The sequence below is a fragment of the Culex pipiens genome, chromosome 3, assembly GCF_016801865.2.
Source record: "Culex pipiens pallens isolate TS chromosome 3, TS_CPP_V2, whole genome shotgun sequence".
Taxonomy (NCBI): Eukaryota; Metazoa; Arthropoda; class Insecta; order Diptera; family Culicidae; genus Culex; species Culex pipiens.
The window spans coordinates 15,091,428-15,113,275 of record NC_068939.1 but is presented as its reverse complement, the minus strand read 5'-3'; the positions used below and the strand labels follow the sequence as shown (position 1 = coordinate 15,113,275).

Below are 21,848 nucleotides of genomic sequence, written 5' to 3'. Positions count from 1 at the left end.
CAGCTTCACTAGAATTAGCGATGTTTATCGCTGGACAGGGAAGAGTTGAAGAAATTCCAAAATCAGTCAAGGAATTTATCTGCGATATCGCTTAATGACACTCTCGCCGCAGTTTTCGTCACACGTAAAAAAGAAAAACCTCTTATAACCGATCGAAACTTGAAAACACATACAATTCTCTAGCAAAAAAATGTCAAAATCTAGATAAAATAAAACACATACTACTGTTTATAAAATAGCTCTTTTACCAGTAAGAAAAAAGTCATGCTCGTGCTTGAACAGCCTCCTACTTTGTAGATGTAAACAAAGTGGGATCATTCGAAAATCACGTTACGCATTCTCTCTATTCATTACCCAGGGGAGAATTAACGATTTGCTATTAATTAATTTTAATTTTAAAATTAAAATCGGATTTGGATTCGGATTACCTATAATTTAACCAAATCCAAAGGATAACAACACCTAAAAATTAATATTTTTTTAAGATATCAGACCATTTAAATAAAATATGATTTTCTCATTTCTAGCCAGAGAAAGATTTTGCTATGGAATAACCTGTTTTTTTTCAAATTGGGAGACAAAATTGTCAATGTATTTAAATACTTACTTATGAACATTACTATTGAATTGGATAAGAAAAAATTGTCCATTATTCATAACAAAATCAAATAAAAACTTGATTTTGATTACTTCTTATTTTAAGAAATCATCTCTTTAAACATAAGATCAAGAATTCCCGATGTTATTTTCAAAAAATCGTATCTTGGGATCCTGTTAATATAACTCCACCATTTTTGGAAATGTTATGTATTTTTTTTTTTCGAGGAATTCTTTAACTATATTTTAAGTCCTTTGTCTTAACTCTTTGTTCTGAGACCTCCAAAACAGCATTTTAAGTTTTAATACAACCTTTCCAAATTAAAGGCTAGAATTTTGAAACTTCAAACTATTTTTCTTCAAAATCCCAACAAACCACCTTTCATTTGCAACCAAGAGAGCTAAAATCGTCCAAAATTGTGGATTAAGTGATTATCGACGAAAATTGCAATTATTCGTACCACCCTAACATTGTAAAGTTGATCCTCATGGGCAAACACAATTTTTTCAAAGTTTTTACCCCTAAATTCAATCCTGTGCTTCGGCAAATATTTTTTCGGAGAGTTCAGCAAATTTCACATAAGAATGACCATTTGGATGTTGAAAGTAAAACAAAATAGCATGAAATTTGAAATAAACTTATGCTACTCAACCACTGAGAGTCTCTTTAAACAAAAACCTCAACCACAAATGCAGCCAGCTCTTGCTCCAGCAAATGAACTCTCTGGAAAATGTGGTTTTTCCAGCTCATCAACGTAATTCAGCGCATGTGCTGCTCACACCTCTCAGGACACAACTCGTTTGGTACACACATTCAACAGGTTGCCCATTTTCACCGTTTGTTGAGAGAGAGACAACAACAAATAGGGGTTGGACTTTTCTTTGTTGGGGTTTGGGAGGTAAAAAAACATCAACGCTCATCAAAGCGATTGAACCCTTCCCACATTGCCTGTTTGACTCGGACAAAAGTCGGCTGACGCACACGATTTCCCCGTTTGAAACGTGCGACCAAAGTTTATCCTTTGACGAAGTTACAGTGTCTGTTTGGGATATTGCATAATGTTGAGAGAGTTGTTTGGCGATTCAAATTTTTATGTTGATAAAATGTTTATTAAACTATTTGTTTTAGCCTGATGAAGGTTAAAATATAACAAAAAAAAATATTCCCTTGATGTAGTATGTTCCGCGAATCCGCGACGAAACAGCCACGGATATTGAAGGGCCAGGATGTCCCAACCAAATGACCAGTCTAAATCTATCCTCACCACCGGTCAATATTGCCCACATCAAATGTTAATCTCCCAGCAGCGTCCGGCACATCCAGACAGCTCCGATCAGATCAGACACAAAATAAAGCTTGTTATTTTGGAATTAAAATTAATCAACCATTTGTGCCCCTCTCTCTCTCTCTCTACTCTCTAGAAAAGCCTACATGCGTTTCGTGCATAAATCCATTTCAAGTGATTTGAACTCCATCTCGTCATCGAAGCAGACGAATTTCAATCAGTTTTGCGGTGAATCGCCGGGGAGGATGACCATTGGGTGGAAATTGCCATCACCGTCAATGGGAAGAAGCAGCTCGGAGTGACATCTCCAGGTAAATGTAAATGCAGTGTTTGACCAAAGTTTACAAATTTCTAGGCGTGTTCAGAGTTGTTATGCAGAAGCAGAGTGCACTGGTCGAGGCCAAATTTGAAATTCTAGTCCGTTTAATGTGCCTTCATTTCGTCTAACGTACGGAGTGGTAATTTCTCGAAAGTGCCGGAAATTATTCGAATTTAATGCAACTCACACACGGGGTACCGTACTGATGAACCAGATAGACTTTCAAGCATTGGGAGTGTTAAAGTCATAAATATTTATAGCGTACTAAATAAATATTTTTTACATTGAGAAAAAACAAAAAAACTTTTTCTCAATGGGTAAAATACATGAAGAAAGTTTCAAAACTTCCGATTACAGATAATTTATTAAATCCACTCAAAAGATTATTTACAATCACTCCTGAAATTTTTATGAAAATATTTTATTATTAAAGTGAGTAACATACGATGTCTGCCTGTGTGGATCAATCGGACCGGACACTGGACTCACAATCCAGAGGTCGCCGGTTCGAATCCCAAGGCGGACGCAAAAAATTCTAAGTGTCAATATAGGTATTCGGTGCCCTCTCCCCGTGCCCATACCTTCACACTTAGGAGACCCGGGAGGCGGAGTCTTGTCGCAAAAAGAACGATACACGCCTGTGGATCCGTTGACGAAACCGCAAGGTTTAAGAGGGCCACATTATAAGGTGTTACGTCGATTCCGTTTTTTTTACATACGATTTAAGTTTGATATTTTACAATGCAAAAATCAATTTGTATCGTGTTCTTATTAAAAAAAAAAATGATACAAAACTTTCTTACAAACCTTTTTTACTTTGCTAAATAATCATGAAACTAAAAAAGTTACATAAATTTACGGTATCAAATCAGTATCAAAATGTTAGGTATAATAATAGCCTCGAAACAAACTGATTAATCAAAGTGGCTAATATAAAAAAAAGTCACATCAAGAATCGCATATAACATTAAGATTGAAAATATTTTTTTGAGACAAGACAAAAAAAAGATAGGCAAAAAGACAATTCTTCATAAAATCGGAAATGGATTTCGTTTGCCCTTTTTTTTCTTTTTGCTGAAACTTTTGGAAAGAGGCTTCCCAGTTACCAAAAAAAGGCATTTTTCGTCATTGGTTAGTTTATACAAGTCTCCATACAACTTTTGGATGCTGTCCATACAAAAACGGAAGTCAAAAACACAAATTGTTATCCTTTTAAAATGTTGGATTTGATTTTCCTTTTTTAAATATATTCGAAGGATTGGAAAAATTTCCAAATGTTCACATTGAAAATCAGACCAGTAGTTGCTGAGCTATCATCAGGCTGATTGGAAAACATTTGAAAAAAAAAAACATTTTTCTCAATTATAATTCTTTGTAAGGCTCATCTCACCAATCTTTCGTCCTTATTTCAAAGTCTAAAAATCAATATGGTTTATAATTACCTACGTGAAAAAAATGAAAAAATTTAAATGGACATTATTAAAAATAAATCGGAAAAATATTATACATGGAACCTGGATTTATTCCTTAAAAAGCTTAACAAACTCAAAAACGGCGCAATCTGTGAAAAAAAATTGCCAGCAGATTTTAATTTGCTTTAAAAAAAGGTTTTCTACAAATTCATCAAGAACATTTTATTTTTTTGTTTTTTTACAATGATGATTTTTTTTTCAAAGTGAATACCTCTGCAAAATTTATTTTGTCCATGCTTTCCGCCTCGTAAGCGGTAGATCGGGGTTCAAATCCCGGCTCGGACCAACACAACTGGTGATCTTTTCCTTCTGGATTCGATTGCTTAGTAAAGGGAAGTTAGTGTATCGTCACAAACTGGACCTTATCAAGACACCTTAGGAAGAAAACCTATGGAATGGTAACATTAACCTTAACATGTTAACATTAAGTTGATTAATAATCTGTCACTAAATCCGCTTTGTAAATGCCGGCCCCGATACTCTTCACGGGTGTTCCCCTCAGGAACAGCGAAAGATTTACTTTTTTACTTATGCTTTCCTGTGGTTCAAAAGTTTTCCACTCTTGGTCCTCTAAAAACTGATTTCGTAGAGATTTGCTCAAAAGTATCACAAACATTATCAGTATCATAAAGGATAACGAAAAGCAAGTCTAGAGTTTTTTTTAAAGGTTCAATAAACAAAATGTTTATGTTTTTGCTTTTTGGGTGTTTTTAAAACCGCATTGAGTTAGGGGTAATATTAGATCAAAATGCCCAAAAAGTGATTTTTTACACAAACTTATTTTTTCACAAAGCTAGTCAAAACCCCGAATATAAGCTTTTAAGGTAAAATTAAGTATCATAAAGGCTGGTGCGCACCATTGCCACGTACAACGAATACTAACCAAATAATGTAACTTGTAATACATTAAAGTAAAAAAATCTAAATACACTCCTCAATTTAGTCCAAATCATTACAAAAAGAGCTCCTGAGCAATTCTCTACGAAATATTTGGCTCAAACATTGTGGTGGCCTTCCCTATGACCGAAGAAGCTATTTTGTGTCATTGGTTCACCCATACAAGTCTCCATACAATTTGGGCAGCTGTCCATACAAAAATGGTACGTAAATATTAAAACAGCTGTAACTTTTGAGAGAATTTTCTGATCAATTTGGTGTCTTCGGCAAAGTTGTAGGTATTGTGAGGACTATTGAGAAAAAAATAGGTACACTCAAAAAAAAATTTGCCAATTTTTTATTAGTTTTTTTTTACAAAAACTCAATTTCCCAAAATATTAATTTTTTGATTTTCGAGATTTTTGGATATGTTTTAGGGGACAAAAATCCGCAACTTTTGAGCCATAGAGAACTATGGTAAAAAAATCTGCAGCCGAGTTATGATTTTTTGAAAAAATAGTGATTTTGGAAAAAATCAAAATTTCATACCAAACAAAATTTGACCTAATTTTTTTATGTAAAATTGAATTTGCAATCGAAAAGTACTTCACAGATTTTTTGATAAAGGGCTCCGTTTTCAAGAAATAGCCACCGAAAGTTTGATTTTAACGAAATATTTGCAGTTTTTCGATTTTTTTTAAATAGCGCCCATCATGATTGACCATTTCCAAAATTATATTTTGACATTGACATTGAAGATTGGACCTCTGGTTGCTGAGATACAGCGGCTTAAACAAAAAGAAACAAGAAAATTGAAGTTTTCTAAATCTTACCCAAAAATCCCACCATTTTCTAAAGTCGATGTCTCAGCAAGGACTAACATTTTAAAAGGGCCAAACATTCAATATTACGCCCTTTTAAAATGTTAGTCTTGATTCAAAAATCTTGAAAAAAAATTTCAAAATGGTCGAAAAATTTCACAAATCTTTCATGTTTTAACATTGAAAATCGGACCATTAAGTGCTGAGATTTTAAAATTAGAAAATGGTGGGTTTTTTGGGTAAGACTTAGAAAACTCACGTGAACTACATCATCGGGAAGGTAGATCGGTCCACCAAAGCGCTCTACTCCCTGCTGAATCGGCAGTCGAAGCTGAGCATCAAGACCAAGTCGCTCGTGGTCAAGTGCATCATCCGCTGATGCTGACATACGCTGCTGTGGTCTGGGGCAACTGCGCCAAATCGCACCAAGCTGGTACCCGACCGACGATTTACACGAGCTGGCCGGCGTCGACACCATCGACGCAAGCATCGGAAAGGCAACGAGAACCTTCAGGACTTCCTGTGGGATGTCAACGAATCCGCTCATCGAAGCACACCTCCGTCAACAACTGTGATATCGGTTTTTAAGCTAAACATAGATCTAAGGTTTTTTCTCAAAATTTATTTTCCCTAAAAGAGCACTCAGCTAGCAAAATCTAAACTTAGAAACAACCCTCCCAGTAAAGGCTTTTGAATTGATCTCAGTTGAAAGGTTCTCCAAATCTCTGAATTGCAAATGTAACATCCTGTAGCAGAACTGTTAAATTCTAATAAAAACACAATTGAATTGAATTGGACAATTTTCCTGTTTCTTTTTGTTTAAGCCGCTGTATCTCAGCAACCAGAGGTCCAATCTTTAATGTCTCTTAGACAATTTTAAAGAAAAAATTTTGAACTTTCCAACATAAATATTTTCAGAAATGGTCACTCATGGTCACTTTTTTAAAAAAAATCGAAAAACTGCAAATATTTCGCTCAAATCAAACTTTCGGTGGCTATATCTTGAAAACGGAGCCCTTTATCAAAAAATCTGTAAAGTACTTTTCGATTGCAAATTTATTTTTACTTAAAAAAAGGTCATATTTTGTTTTGTATGAAATTTTGATTTTTTCCAAAAATCACTATTTTTTCAAAAAATCATAACACAGCGGAAGATTTTTTGACCATACTTTTCTATTGCTCAAAAGATGCGGATTTTTGTCCCCTAAAACATATCAAAAAATCTCGAAAATCAAAAAATACATATTTTGGGAAATTGAGTTTTTGTGAGAAAAAAGTAAATTTAAAAATCGGCAAATTTTTTTTTCCTTGCACCTATTTTTTTTCTCAATAGTCCTCAACAATATCTACAACTTTGCCGAAGACACCAAATTGATCAGAAAATTCACTCAAAAGTTACAGCTGTTTGAATATTTACGTACCATTTTTGTATGGACAGTAGGGTGCCCAGAAAAAATGACCCCCTGCTCCACAAGCGGAAAACGGGTTTTTGGGTTATTTTAAGCATCTGTGCAAATTTTGAGCGAAATTGGTTGAGATTAACCCATTGATACCCGAGCCTAAATTTGATGAAAAAAATGTTTTTCATACAAAAATGACTGTTTTAAATCTCTAATAACTTTTCAGGGTCAAGTTTTACAGATTTGGTATGTTCTACAAAGTTGTAGAGCATTAATTTTCAAATGAGAATCTCACTTTTGGGAATATTTTGAAGAAAAAAGCGTATCGTGCAGACCAAACCGTAAGAAACTTGGGTTTCCCATACATTTTTTCGATTTTCCCCATACAAACTTCACCTCCGAGTATCAATGGGTAAATGTTGACCGATTTTGCTCATATTTGGCCCAGAGTCCTAAAATAGCTCAAGGAACAATATTCAGCTTGTGGAGCGAGGTTTTGAGAAAAAGTCCCATATTCTGGGCACCCTAATGGACAGCTGCCAAAATTGTATGGAGACTTGTATGGGTGAACCAATGACACAAAATAGCTTCTTTGGTCATAGGAAAGGCCACCACAAAGTTTGAGCCAAATCAAAAAATACAAATAAAATCCATTTCCGGTTTTGGTAGAGAATAGCTCTCATCAAAACTACAGTCAGGCGAGAAGTAATTAATTTTCCTCATCTGAACCCGATAGTCCCTTGGCAAATCGGATAGAGTTACACTCGCCATCGTCACCAACCCAATAGTATCTAATGCTCATCCCCACCGCTGTCAGGCGCGATGATTATTGCGAAACCATATGATTATCTCACACCTATTTTTCTTTCCTTTTACCTTCGTTATCGCGCGCGAAAATAATTGAGTAACTCTCGACTCACCTTTTTGAATAGATCATTCTTTGTTCGCATCGTCCTTAAACGCATCGCTCAAACACCTGAAAGAAGGTGACAGAAACGAAGATGAAAATTACATTGTAGCCAGCAACAAAACGAGAACTTTTGCTCCACGAATCGTCTGCAGTAATGGGAAGTCGCTGATAAAGGAGGGAAATTGATTAAGAAAGGCAACATTACACACCTGATCAATTTTCTTATTTTCTTCGCACTTGCATCCAATTAAGGGCCAGTGCATTTCAGCTCTCGTTTGTACTGAATTGAATAACCGACAATAACAGCTGAATTTACAACACTGAATAAAGCGAAAAGACTGTCACTGACAGCTGTGCTGACCAATTTTAGTCTTCCTTTCTCGAGCATCCGTCGATATGATATTGCAAATTGTCCTATACACTTGACGATACAAGTTAAACAAAAAAAAGTTCGACGAGAAACATCCCATCTTTCTCCGGATCGAGCTGGGGATGATGTGTAAACTTTCAGTTGGAATCGTCCTTGTCGGGAAAATAATAAATTCCTTTGTACGAGAGTTTTCCGATCAGGTGAGAATAAGGCAATAAAAATTAAAATGTCTCTCATAATCTAAGGATAATCTAGGATAATTATATTAAAAATCTATATATATAAAAAATTTCGACGGTTTTGTTCGAACGCGAATCAGTTCAAAACGTCAAAACGAGTCGAATCGAGGTGCTCTTTGTTGCGTTGGGTTCGTATAAGTCCAAGGAAGGTTCTTATGCCAAAAAGTTACAACTTTGGCCAATCTGGAACCGATTCCGGAAAATCTGCAGATTGTATGGGAAAAGTTACTTATAATCAAATTTTGATCACAGGAGGCTGAAGAAGCCAAAAAGTTAAAAACGTCAACAAACGAAAAAAAGGCAGAACAAAGTTTGTCGGGTAAGGCTTGTTAAATATAAATTTATATGAAACCACCGCAGAAAAATTAAAAAAAAAGAACTATAGTATACAATTTCTTTAAAATCAAGTCATCCCACAACCCACACACAAAAGATGCTGGAATCCTACGCTCGATTATCTAATACACGATACACGTTTCATTGGGTTTTCCCCTCTTCCATCTTGACTGGCAGGGAAATAAGATATACCTGGCGCAACAGGACGGCAAACAATAAAGGCAAGGGAGGGGAGGAAAACTCCGTGAAAATCTGGAACTGATTATTATGAGCTAATCGGAAAAAAGAAGGTAAGTGCGGTCGTCGTCGTTGTTGGTGAGCTGAAACTTCTGTTTCTGACAAATATTTGACGGGTTGGCAAATACAAATGGGGCTGCATTTGTGGAAGGATGCGGGAGTATATTGACGTGTTGTTCCAGTTTTGTTTCCGCTGAAGTTATAGGATTGGATGTCGCCTGTTTTATTTTTTTTATTTTTCGTCCGAACAATTCTCCAAAATTTTGCACTTTTTTCGAAATTTGTATTTAATATTTTTATGAATGTATTATGAGAATATTTGAAAAAGTTTTAGTTTTAAATTACGCTTTTTTCAAGTTATAGGCATTTTCAAATTGTAATTTAAAAAAATCATTTTTTCAATATCAAAAAAATGTATGAAGGCGAATCATTCCTGCATAAAATGAGCTGAGAAAATTACCTAAAATTTTCATATTAAGACTTGTGAGTGGACTTTTGGTTGTGGAGGTGCAGCCTCTTGAAGTGTCTTGAATTTTTTGTATTTTTTTTAGTTTTTTTTAAATGTTAAATTTTCTGCTGTTCAAGCTGAGCAGAAATGTTTACAAAGTTTTAATGTTTTAACAATCAAAATCGAACCAGTAGTTTCCAAAACCTCGTAAATTAAAAACTGAGAGCTAATGAGGTGCAACTAAGAAAATCTCATTTGTCAAAACATTTGAATTAAGAGGCTGTATCTCAGCAACCAGCAAAACGAATCTATGCAGGCGTGTTATTTTGTTCATACAATATTTTATAGTTGAAAAAGATAATATTTTGTGAAAGGTTCAATCTGTAAAAGCTATCAACTTTCAAATGGTGCACTTTAACAAACAAATTATAAAGTCATTTTCTAGTTCAAATTTAAAACGATTATTGACTGATTATTACTGACTCGGCAAAGTCAGATCCCTTAAAAGAGTAAATATAGGTGATGGGTTTCGACTAGCGGCGTGCTGGGTTTCCAATCCAGAGGTCGTAAGTTCGATTCTCGTACCGGGATGATGAAGTTTTAAAAAAAAGATTTCTTTTTAATACTCATAATATATATAAAAATTGAAATTCAAAAACATACTTATTTTGGTAGTTTTACTCTTAGTAAAGTCTAGTTCCATAAAAAAAATAAGTTTTTTAGAAAAACATGTTTTGGCCCCTGATTTTCTGTGCCAATTTTTAACCATGTTGGAGGGGGGGAGGGGGGGTGGTTATTTGACATGAACTTTTAAAAATATTTGCAATTATAACGTCAAATTAAAAAAGCGTGAGTTTTTTTAGGTGCAATTTTTTTCTCAGAAAAGTTCTAATCATAATCTAAAATTTTGCGCAAGACACCAAATCGATCAGAAAATCCCTTCTCAACAAACAGATTTGGACACAAAATGAGGTCACTATAAAAAAAACGACAGTTGAGCAATTCTCTCAGATTTCGGTCATTCGATTTTTTTTGTATTTTTTAATCTGGCTGAAACTGATTTGGTGTCTTCGGCAAAGTTGTAGGTATGGATATGGACTTCACTGAAAAAAATGATACACGGTAAAATTTTTTTGGGGATTTTTAATTTAACTTTTTGTCACTAAAACTTGATTTGCGAAAAAAACACTAAATATTTTTTGATTTGCAAAAAAACAATAAATATTTTTTGATTTGCAAAAAAAAAACATTATTTTTATATGTTTAAGGGGACATCAAATGCCAACTTTTCAGAAATTTCCAGGTTGTGCAAAAAATCTTTGACCGAGTTATGAATTTTAGAATCAATACTGATTTTTTTCAAGAAGTCAAAATATCGGTCGCAAAAAAATTTCAACCTAATTTTTCGATGTAAAATAAAATTTGCAGTTTCGATTTTTTGAAAAATCCGTATTGATTCAAAAATTTATAACTCGGTCAGAGATTGTTTGCACAATTCTGAAAATTTGGCATTTAATGTCCTCTAAAAATCAGAAAATAAAAAAAGTAAAAATAGTGTTTTTTTTGCAAATCAAAAAAAAATAAAGTGTTTTTTTGCAAATCAAGTTTTAGTGACAACAAGTTAAATTATAAATCTCCAATTTTTTTACCGTGTATCATTTTTTTCAGTGTAGTCCTTATCCATACCTACAACTTTGCCGAAGACACCAAATCGATCAAAAAATTCCTTCAAAAGATACAGATTTTTGAATTTTCATACATCATTTTTGTATGGACAGCTGTGAAATTTGTATGGAAAATATTTTTTTCAAAAGTGGGCAAACATGAGCACCAATTTTAAAAAATTAATAACTTGTACTATTTTGAAAAAGTTTCGAAAATGGTGACATGGCTATAACTTGAAAACGGTGAACTTTATCAAAATTTCACTAGAGTACTTTTTGATTGCAAAATTGATTTTACATCGAAAAATGAAGTTGAAACATTTTTGCGACTTAGTTTTGATTTTTTGAGAAAATCCGTATTGATTCAAAAATTCATAACTCGGTCAAAGATTTTTTGCAAAACCTTCAAAAGATACAGATTTTTGAATATTCATACATCATTTTTGTATGGACAGCTGCCAAATTTGTATGGAAAATTATATGGACAAACTAATGATGCAAAATGGCTTCTTTGGGCATACCGAAGGCACCAAAAAAGTTCCAGCCGAATTAAGAAATACAAAAATTAAAATTAGAAAAAAAAAACCGATTTCAGTTGCAAATATTTTTTAAAGTTTATGTAATCGAAGCTTTGGATAATCGGGGCTAAAGAAGTCTAGACCTCGACCATGCATTTTTTTAGAATATTCCTGGAAATTTAGATGTTCAAAGTCACCCTAATCGTGAACCAACCTAATTTTCAACCAATCCAAAAGTTGCTCCTTTCTATTTGCAACAACTCTTCTGAAGACACCAAAGCTCAAAAATTAGAAAATTGATTTTTGACGAATTTTTAGATCGAAGCAGGGTTAGTTTGGTGGAGGGTTACCAGTCCTTCGATCCATGAGGATAGAAATCCAAGCGAATCCGTAGAATAAAAGTTAACGAATTTCGAAGCAAATGTTCTCAAAATCGACATCATTGGTTTCAATTTAGAAAGAAAATGTCATGACGAATACGACAACAACACCTGTTTTCGAATACATGTTGTACATTTATTTACGGATTCGCACACAAGATTTCTATCCGTGCAATTAAATAGAAATGTCCCCTGAATGAACAAATAATGCGTCCATAAAACAAATAAAAAAACAACTCGATCATCATCATCCAAATCATTTCCTGCCCAGTTCCGCCAGTGCCCATATAAAGCTAGTATGTACCTCTGCCATCAACACCACTTAACCTATCCCGGTAATTGCCACTTTATTAGCGAATAATGCTAAACCTCAGCGCAGCAGCAGCGGCACAAAGATCGAATCATCCCGCGGTCGGGCTCGGATTACGCAACCCCACTACAAAACAAAGTCCCAACCGGGCACAACCGAAACAACCAACCGTAGTGCATACATGCAAGCTCGAGAAGCCTTCCAAGTAGTAGGTAAATAAACATTATCGCAATCATTGCCAGCACCATCATTATGCCATCATCATCAATGATGTAGTATACATTCTAGTTGCAGTCTGCAATAAAAACACGAAAATGCACTTTTTGTTTGTTTGCATAAATTATTTTGGAAGTAATATTTGTTGATTCGATTGAAAAATAACAAGTATTAATTAATCAAATTTGATAAAAATAAATAGTAAATAAATCACCGAGATAATTAGAGCAAAAGATCGTTAACCCTCTACTGCCCAAATTTTTTTTTCGAAAATATTTATTTTTCCCGTGTTTAGGAGGTCATTTTGAGCAACTTTTGTTCTACGAAAAACTTTACTTCTCTTGTTTTATGTTTTTCTTGTTTTATTTTTAGTATTTTAATTTGCATTTATCTTGATTAGTTTATGTTTCTTTTTGGTAGTATTTGGCATACTCTACCACCTAATATAATTACATTTCGCCTATCTAATTTTTTCATGTTTTTACAGTCACTTTTTCAATTTTTTGCATGTTTTTCACATTTTCTGCTATAGAATCGCACCATCATCATTTAAATTGCAAAAAAATGCGTAGAGGCATAGTCTGGGACACTACAAAAATTACTGCATACTTCTTTTTACTGAAAATGTTGGAAATGTTAGTGAAAAACACAGCCTAAGTTGACCCCTAAAAAAATGACATTTTTAAAAACATTGGCAAAGTCACATAAAACAAGTTAAACTTCCAACCCTGAAATTTTCTAAAATTTTAAGAGTTCTTCTTTCCAGTGCTTTTTAAAAATCAAAAATTGGTTGAAAAATGGATTTTTGGCGATTTTTCAAATCGAAGCCCGTCTAGAGGCGGGGTTAGGTTGTAGAGGGTTAACAATTACTTAAGATATAATTTTAGTCTGATTTTTTTTTTGTTATTTTTACGATTTTTTGCATCAATGAACCTTGTAATTGATTTACTTTTTTTAAAAACAAACGAAACACTGAAACTTAAAGGGTCAAACAAGAAAACGGCGCAAAATAGTTGAGCCGGCTGGCGCGTGTTGCACTTTTATCAGCAGAACAACTATTTTCCAGCTAACACAGGACGTTGCATTTACTCGCACACTAGAGTGCGACTAGCATTCTACTTGTATAAGTTCCAACTACCCCTCTCACTCACACAAACAGTAACACAAGCTGTTACACGATTGCACAGTGTTACGTCAATGATGTAATATTTGTATTCTGGACTGAACTGGACAGTCAGCGGTGCATAGCTGTGAGCAAAGTAGAACTCCGCGAGTCAGGGTTATGGTCATGTGGACAAAAGCTGCTCTAATAGGTTCCACCCCCGACTGGCCAGTAGACGGCCAAGTGTGCACGACACGTGTGTGCGCACATATCTCAAACGGTCGTTAACTTGAACTTGGGCCGGAAAGTGGAGCCAGCCACCCACTCCACTACTGTATTGCGACAACCCGACGCAGCGCATGCGAGGCTGCAAATTGGTCTTGATGATTGCAATTACGGCCGGAGAGCTTCTGCTGATGGATGATGGTCAAGAGACAGATTCTCAAGTACCAGGATTCTTCTTTGGAGCAAATTTCAAGTCTTATTTTCAAAATTTCGAGGCAAACAGTAACTTGAGGCATGCTTAAAGTCTGATTGATCCACAAAAAATTTAAAATCTCTAAGAATTCAAGTCCTACTTCTTTTTCAATCAATCTTTACTTCTTTTTTACAAATCTGATTTTTTTTAACTTAAAAAATTTAGCCAATTTCTATACAATCGGGCGATTTCGTGTTTTTTTATTTATTTTTTTTCTCAAAATTTGTTGGGACTAATCCTATGACGAAATAAGCCATTTTGCCAGAATAAAGATTCTCTGTGCCAGTTATTGACAGATTTTTCACTTTATGCTCATTTGGAACAACTTTTTGAATAAAATGAACGAATTTAATTGAACATAGAAAATAGAATGTGATTTTCTTAATGAAAATGTGAATTCAACATTTTTGAGGCATTTAAAACCATCTGACTTCTACAAACTTTTGAAGTCTGTCAGATTTTTCCAGATTTATAATCGATACTTTTCTAGTTTTTTTTCAAATTTTGACCTGGTAACCCAGTTTGTAGAAGCATTTTACAAATCGTGAAGGAAATAACAAATATTGTCAAATTTTCAAGATTTGCTGACATAAATCTTTTTAATGTTTAAATTTAGCTTAAAACGAGTTTTCAGTGTCACCTAACTATTGAAGGCTAGTTAGTTAGTTCTTTTAGCCCTTTCAAAAAATTACTCTTGCTTCTAACATTTCAAAAGGATTTTTAATGGGTTATGGATTTTTATTCCAGGGACAAATCAGAATCTCCAGATTTTTTTTATATTTTATCCCGGTTTTCCCGAGATTTAAAAAAACTAAAAAATTTTGACTGGAAATCCAGATTTTGTTGTGAAAAAAGATGAACAGTTGCACTTAGTAATCAATAAAAATGTTAAAATATTAAAATTATTATTCGGCTAACGTGAGCATTGAATAAGCTCATTAAAGAAAATTTAAAAAAATAGTTTAAAGGTCCGCAAAACGTCTAGCGCTTCAAGCATATTTTATGTAATTTTAATTATGTAAAAAGACTGGGTATTACATTTACATATATTAATTATTTCAAATTGGAAAAAACATCATATTTTAAAAGGTTTTTTTTACCTTTTTTATATTACTTTAAGAGATTATCATTTTTTTTCGAAAAATTATGTTTCTCTACATTTTTTTCCCCATTAGTAAATTGTTTCCTTTTTGAATAATTCACAATAAAGCATTTTAATGAAATTTTGATATTTTTATTTAAAATTTAGTTCAAAGAAGGAAATATCTCTTGTTTGCTTTACAATTAGCAATAATATTTTTTTAATTAAATTTTCCCTTCTTTTATTGAATTTCAACTTAAAGATGAAAAAACCTCTTCAAATCTTCGACAATGGAGACAGTTTAGCTTTTCTTTATATTTTGCAATTAAGTTTTTTAAAAGCAATTTTCCCATCTTTTTTATATTCAACTTGAAGAAGGGAAATTCTTATATATGTTCTCTTCAAACCAACTTCAAACATTTCTATCATTTCTGCAATTTTTTCTCTGTTGGTTAATTGTTTTGCAATAAAATTGTTTATGCAACTTTCCCTTCTTTTGTTTATTTAAAACTAATCTTAAAGAAGGAACAATTTTTAAAAAAATGCTAATTAAATTGATTTTTTGAATAGATGTAGGTGAAAAACATAAAAATAATGCGATTGTCAAACATTTAAAGAGTGGCAAAATGTTAATCATTAAAGAGACTTTTCCTTCTATAAGTTGAATTTTATATAAAAGAAGGAAAAATTTCATAAACAAACTCAATTGTCAAATATTCAAAAAAAATTGTTTAAAGAGATTTTCCCTTCTAAAAGTTGAAATTAAAATAAAAGAAGGGAAAATTTCATAACAACTCATTTGTCAAATATTTAAAGAAAGAAAAAATGTACATCCCTTATTTAAGTTGAATATTAAAGAAGAGAAAATTTCATTTAAAAAAAAATTGCAGAATATTGAAAAAAAAACAAACTGCACAGCTTTTGAATGATTATGCCTTCTTTAAGTTTTAAAATATAAGAAAAATTGCTTTAAAAAACTCATTACATTTCTTTAAAGAAGAGCAAAATGCACATACACTCTTGAGGTTGGATTTAAAAAAGGAGGGAAAAGGGAAAATAGTATAAAATCTTTATTGCAAAATATTTAAAGACTGGCAAAACTTACATCACTTTGTTAGGTTGAATTTATAATAAAAGAAGGAAAAATTAATTACAAAAATTAGCAGCAAAGTATTTCAAAAGAAGAAAAATCTTAATATTGATGTCTTAGACCAATTATGCCAAACGTCCATTATGTTAAACGTCCTTCTTGAAAACCCGTAATGCCAAATGTCCATTATGCCGAATGGGGTACACCCCTTAAAAGATCAACTTATCACTTTTCATCTGTGTCAATGACAACTTAAATCGGTTGAAATGACGTGGATTTATGATCTTTTGAAAAATGTGGTTTTTGCTAAAATTGACGAAAATTGCCATTTTTGGGACCACCCTAGCACGGTGTAGTGACCTACATGGCCAAACAAAAAATGCGGGTCAAATTATGTTGGCGAAGGAACCCCCAGAAAAAAATTGAGACCGATCTAAGAACTATTTTTCGGTTTAGGCTCTTTTCAAATGAAATTGCTGTGTATTTATAAGCCCGGGTCAAAAAAATTAAAATTGCTCAAATCAAAAAGTATATGAGATTGCCCGAAAGAGTACTCAAAATGGGGCCTACAGCCTAAATTTCAACCCATTTGGTTGAAAATTGGCTTGCCTTGAGCAGGAACAAGTTTAAATGGGAATTAACCCGTAAAACTTGAGCCATTGGGTACATTGCTCTGTACAAGTCTGTCGTTGAAATTTAACGACTTTTGCATACCATGGGGTCCAAGGGGATGGTCTGGGAAACAATTCCTCTGAAGGGTGCAAGATGATCCGAGGCCTCTAATCTTGCCTAGAAGCAGATTCATTCCGGCGTCGCCGAAATTCTCATGGTCCCAGCAAAATGTACAGGGATAAATCAAAGCACGCTAAGAAGGCTGCCTCGATCAGAGGACGCTACATGTCAATCAGCCACCACGTGGCAGGAGGGTATGTGGAAGTTGGAGTATAAAATGATATTTGACGTTTATAAAGTGTTTTTGCACAAATATCTGACTAAATAAAATGTTATAACATTGACAGAACCGATTTTAAAGCCAACATTGGAGAAACTCTCCTGCCAAGAAAATATATTTTAAATATACTCAAAATCATTAACGTAGATCAAAATAGCTCAAGCAGGCCATACACTTCCTTCTCCATTATTTTTCCTATAAATAGTTACGTCATACTGCATGATTCATTTAGCCATATATAAGATCAATTAAGTCATCGGTTCGCTATTTCTCAAAAGTGTACTCATCCCGAGAGAGACAACTCCCGTCTTGCAATGTTATGCAACAACAGCAACAGCCCACTGACGCACAAACACAAACACAAATCAAGTGAGCGCGCGCGGTCTGTTGAACTTGCGCCACTTTTTGTTGTTGTTGTTGTTTGCGAAAATATAGGGGTAGTCCAACAAATGCACACCATCACAGGATTGTTTGCCTTTCATTCACTATTTGCACAACTCGAAAGCCTTTATTCTGCATTACTACCTACTATTTTTGTTGTTATTTTATTGCTCTTGGTGAACATTACACACAGCTATCAAAACATTGTTTTTATCTTATCAATCTGGCGCTGCTGCACACCTTGCACTGCAGTGTTTGAAAGTTTCCGTTTTATTTATTTTTAGTTTTGCTCTTTAACAGGAATGACGGCACAAACACAATCACAACAACAGCTATAATATGACGGGGGATGGTAATTATTGCACAAATCACTGCATTTGTTGTTCCCCTCGGTCGGAAAAGTTTGAACTTTTATAATGATGTCTTACCCCCTTCTTCAGTGAGGGTACGATTGCTCGTGTTCTGAGTTTATTCAAATTATACAACTGTATTGTTGTGTTGTCTTTAATTAAAATGCTGAATCTTATTAAATAACACCTGTTTAACTTGTGTCGTCATAGAGTAAGTATTATTTTCAAGGTGCTCACTCATCACTTTAAACTTTCCAAAAAAAAACTCGATTGAGCATTAAATTTAAAAATCCAACTAGTAATGACCGCGAAAAGTAGGGCCGGCACCATCGAGTAGGCTCTATGCAATTTACTGATGACACAGCACTACCTATTACATTTAAACGCTTTCAAGTGTTGCTGCAAAATAGAATAGATATTATAAAATAAATGAACGGAAAAAAGCGCATGAGACTTTTGGGTTTTTAAGAACAAGTAGGCCATTACAAATATTTTTAAAAGTTTATGTCGCCCCCCTTCAAAATTGGTCCGAAAAATCAGGGGGCAAAAAATATTTTGCAGAAGCCTAAACAACTGAAAACAATCTAAAATGCATTTTTCTCAAGCATGTTTGGGCTCGTTTTATGAATTTCCCATGTACAGCACCGCAAAAACTTTTTTTTCACAAAAAATAAATTTTCGTCAATACTTAGAAATTTTAAAAACTAATAATTGCAAAATAACTGGTTAGGTGTATTATGAATTTTATACCTTTTACTTTAATGTTTTTTTTCCATAAACCATACTGACAAGCGTTACAATAACCAAAAACTGAATTGCTAATTTCAAGCCAAACTTTTACATTCTAGAAGGTTTTGATTAAGTTATGATGCAATTGAAAAGTTGCAAAATTTCTATGAACTTATAAATATTTTTATTCTTGAAGTTTTATTATTTTCGATCTGTTATCCCAGAATTAAAAATATGCAAAAAGTGCCCTATTTTATTAAAAATACACGTTTGCAAAGTATTTTAACTAAGTTACAATCGATTGTACAAGTATTTTTCGATTCAAATTTCACCAATAATTATTATTTCAGATTTTTTTGGAATAAAATTGCAATTACCATACGACAACACAGCTAAAAAAGTAGTTATCCATCTGCGTGTAAAAGGCCTTGGTGTAAAATAAATATTGCATTATTTTATGCAATTTTATGTGATTTTACACCCTAAAATATGTAGCCCATCAGTATGGGAAACCTACTTGACCGAAATGTCAAGCTCGTATATGCGTTTATCCTTACAGCTTTCCATCGGGCTAAGGCGCTAGTCCTAACTGTTGGTGCTGGGTTCGAATCCCGTCGGTTGCAACTTTTTTTTGTGTTTGCAAAAATTGTACATGCAGTGTGTAATATTAAGTGTTTATTTTGACGAAGGTGATGTGCATGCTTTTAATGTTTATAAAATATACAATAATTGAAAAATGTATTTGTTTTGAGTAAGGCAAAAACAATAATTCGAAGTTTTTGTCCCTTTAATTTAGTCTTTATTTGCAATTTAAAAACAACTGAAAAGCAACATTTAAAAATGTATAAGCCTGGTATACCATAATGAAGCAAAGAGTATCAAACCTTGCTCAACCATCATTAATTTAATGATCCTAACAAAAGTTAAAATTTTGCTTAACACTTTCAATTTTTAAAAATTTAAAAAAACTGACTAATTTGAGGGAAAAAAAGAAAACAAACTTACCAACAAATATTTAATTCAGTTGACATGCGTTTGTTTTATGTTTGTTTATTTATTTTAGAAAAATGTTAAAGATTACTTTAAAAACCTATTTCCTAAACTTTCTGCAATGCCTGGTCAAAGTAAGCTTTACGCCCTGGATTCTTGCTTTAGCAATATCCGGTTTAGATCTTAAAGCGGTGCATGCACTTCGGAAGGAATCGGTCAAGAAAAAATTCAAATGGGCAGCAGCGGCAGCGAAAGCAAGCCAGAGAGGGTGAAGAAAAGCCCCAAGAAAACGCTCCCTCTCCTTTGTTCTGCTGTTCGTAAAGCTGTTTCTTGACCCCTTTCCTTCCGATCTCCATACTAGCCTTAACACTTAATACGTTTTAAATAAACATAATTTATTAAATCATCTGATTAAACAATTTTATAATCTTACATTACTGAGAAGAAGAAAAATTTTGTTGTCACGAGAAAAAATAATTATGATAATGGAGCACTTCCATTCCAGCAGTTTTTGCTTTTTTCTACAATATATTCCTTATGGGAGAACTGTCATTTCTACCACTCGAATCCGCACCTCCATTGAAGGATGATTGAATATTTATGTAAAATATGTCAAAAATAATTTCTGTTTTTTTTTATGTTTTCTGGAAATTTTATCCCCGTGAAAATAACGTTTCTTGCGTAAACAAATCACTGCTTATCGTGAGATTAAATTATAAAAAAGAAAAAAATCCATATATCGATTTTTTTTATTCAGGATTTCGTTTAAATCAACTTTTCTTCTTTTTTTTTATTTAAAAACTTGAAAAAAAACATATTTGTTGGTCAAGAACGCTTCTCAATAAATTAGATACTTTCAAAATTATATGAAATGTAACGCCATACACACCAAATTTTTTTCACTGAAATTCAGTAAAGCTTAGCTGAATATTTGTCAACTGAAATATCAGTAAACGAATCAGTAATTTAGATTTTACTAAATTCTTAGTTAACTCACATTTGTCACTTTGACAGATAGTTTACTGAAATTTCAGTAAACTGGTTGTCAAAACAACTGAAATTTCAGCAAAAGAAAAGTAAAATTATTTTGCTGAAAATTCAGGATTTTTTTTATGTCAGTTTGACAGATCATTTGCTGAAGATTCAGAAATCGATACTGGCATTTAGTTATCAAAATTTGATTTTGCTTTCCATTTAAAAATGTTTCCAGTTCTGTTATTTATACATTTATTTCATCGATCCTCCAAACCTAAAAAAATAGGTGGTTAGCATCGAGGCATTTGTAATTCACATTTTCTTAACTTTGTTTCTAAAGATCAAAATACAAAATTTAAAAACCAACACATTTGAAAGAGTATTTTCGCTCGGCAGCATCCAAACAATAAGTCATAAGTGACATTTCAGTTTGACAGATATGCAGTTATTGATTTTTCAGCAATGATTGTGTTCATTGTCAAATTTCAGCAAAAGTGATGATCACTAAACCGCTTTCAGTTATTTATTTTATTGAAACGGCATTAAAAAATTTGCTATGTACGCTATTGGCAAAAAAAACAGTATATAATGAAATCTATTGTTCTTTAACAGTACAATCAAGGAAAAATGTTGACCAATCATTTTGATTCAACAAAGTTGTGTCAACAAATTAAAACTAATTGCAAAGCCTTGTAGAAATTATCTCGAACCTGTAATCATACTTTCTACTACCAAACAATAGGCCATAAAACGACACCGATCTAGATTGCTCACCCCATAATCCCCTACAGCCAACAGCAGCAGCTCCGAAGACCATGCATCTCCATCAAATATTCGCTTATTATCCAAATCTACCACGGACCAGCAAACAAACTAGTAGAATATTCCTTTCCCAGCTCCTTCACCAAATCGACCGGCTGTTTTTGTACATAAAGTTGTACTCTGCTTCCTTCTACGAAGCGAATCTTCTAGTCGTGAACGCGCGCAAAACCACTAAACTTAGTACACTATTTACAATGCTAACTATCAGTGAAGGTCGCACACTCTTCGACGCTAGTATTCTGGAATCGTCATCACTCTGTCAACGACTTAGTCGCCGCCGCCGCACACATACACACACCACTACGCCACCATCTCACTGTTTTGCCTCAACACTATCACACAAACTCCAACTAGTCACTCTGATTAATTGCTGAATGAACGCTGGAAGATTCCCACTTGGCACACACTCACAAGAATTTGTTTTTTTTTTTCGCACACTCACACTTAGTACAACACTAAATGCAGTTGAAGCGACGCGCGCGGTTCCTGGAGCGGCTTG

At 33.5% G+C, this 21,848-nt stretch overlaps 1 protein-coding gene across 2 annotated transcripts in view; it reads right to left on the bottom strand.

Moving 5' to 3' along the window:
• LOC120418047 (protein cycle) overlaps positions 1 to 21,848 on the bottom strand; it is a 42,792-nt gene extending 20,944 nt beyond the window's left edge. Inside the window, exons 1-2 of one of the 2 annotated variants that reach the window (XM_039580297.2) lie at positions 21,302 to 21,848; positions 7,692 to 7,747 (exon numbers count right to left, since the gene is read on the bottom strand). In XM_039580297.2, coding sequence (XP_039436231.1) covers positions 7,692 to 7,708 — 17 coding nt within the window. In that variant the 5' untranslated portion in view covers positions 7,709 to 7,747; positions 21,302 to 21,848. The remainder of the gene's footprint in view (positions 1 to 7,691; positions 7,748 to 21,301) is intronic. The other variant, XM_039580298.2, reaches the window with a different exon arrangement.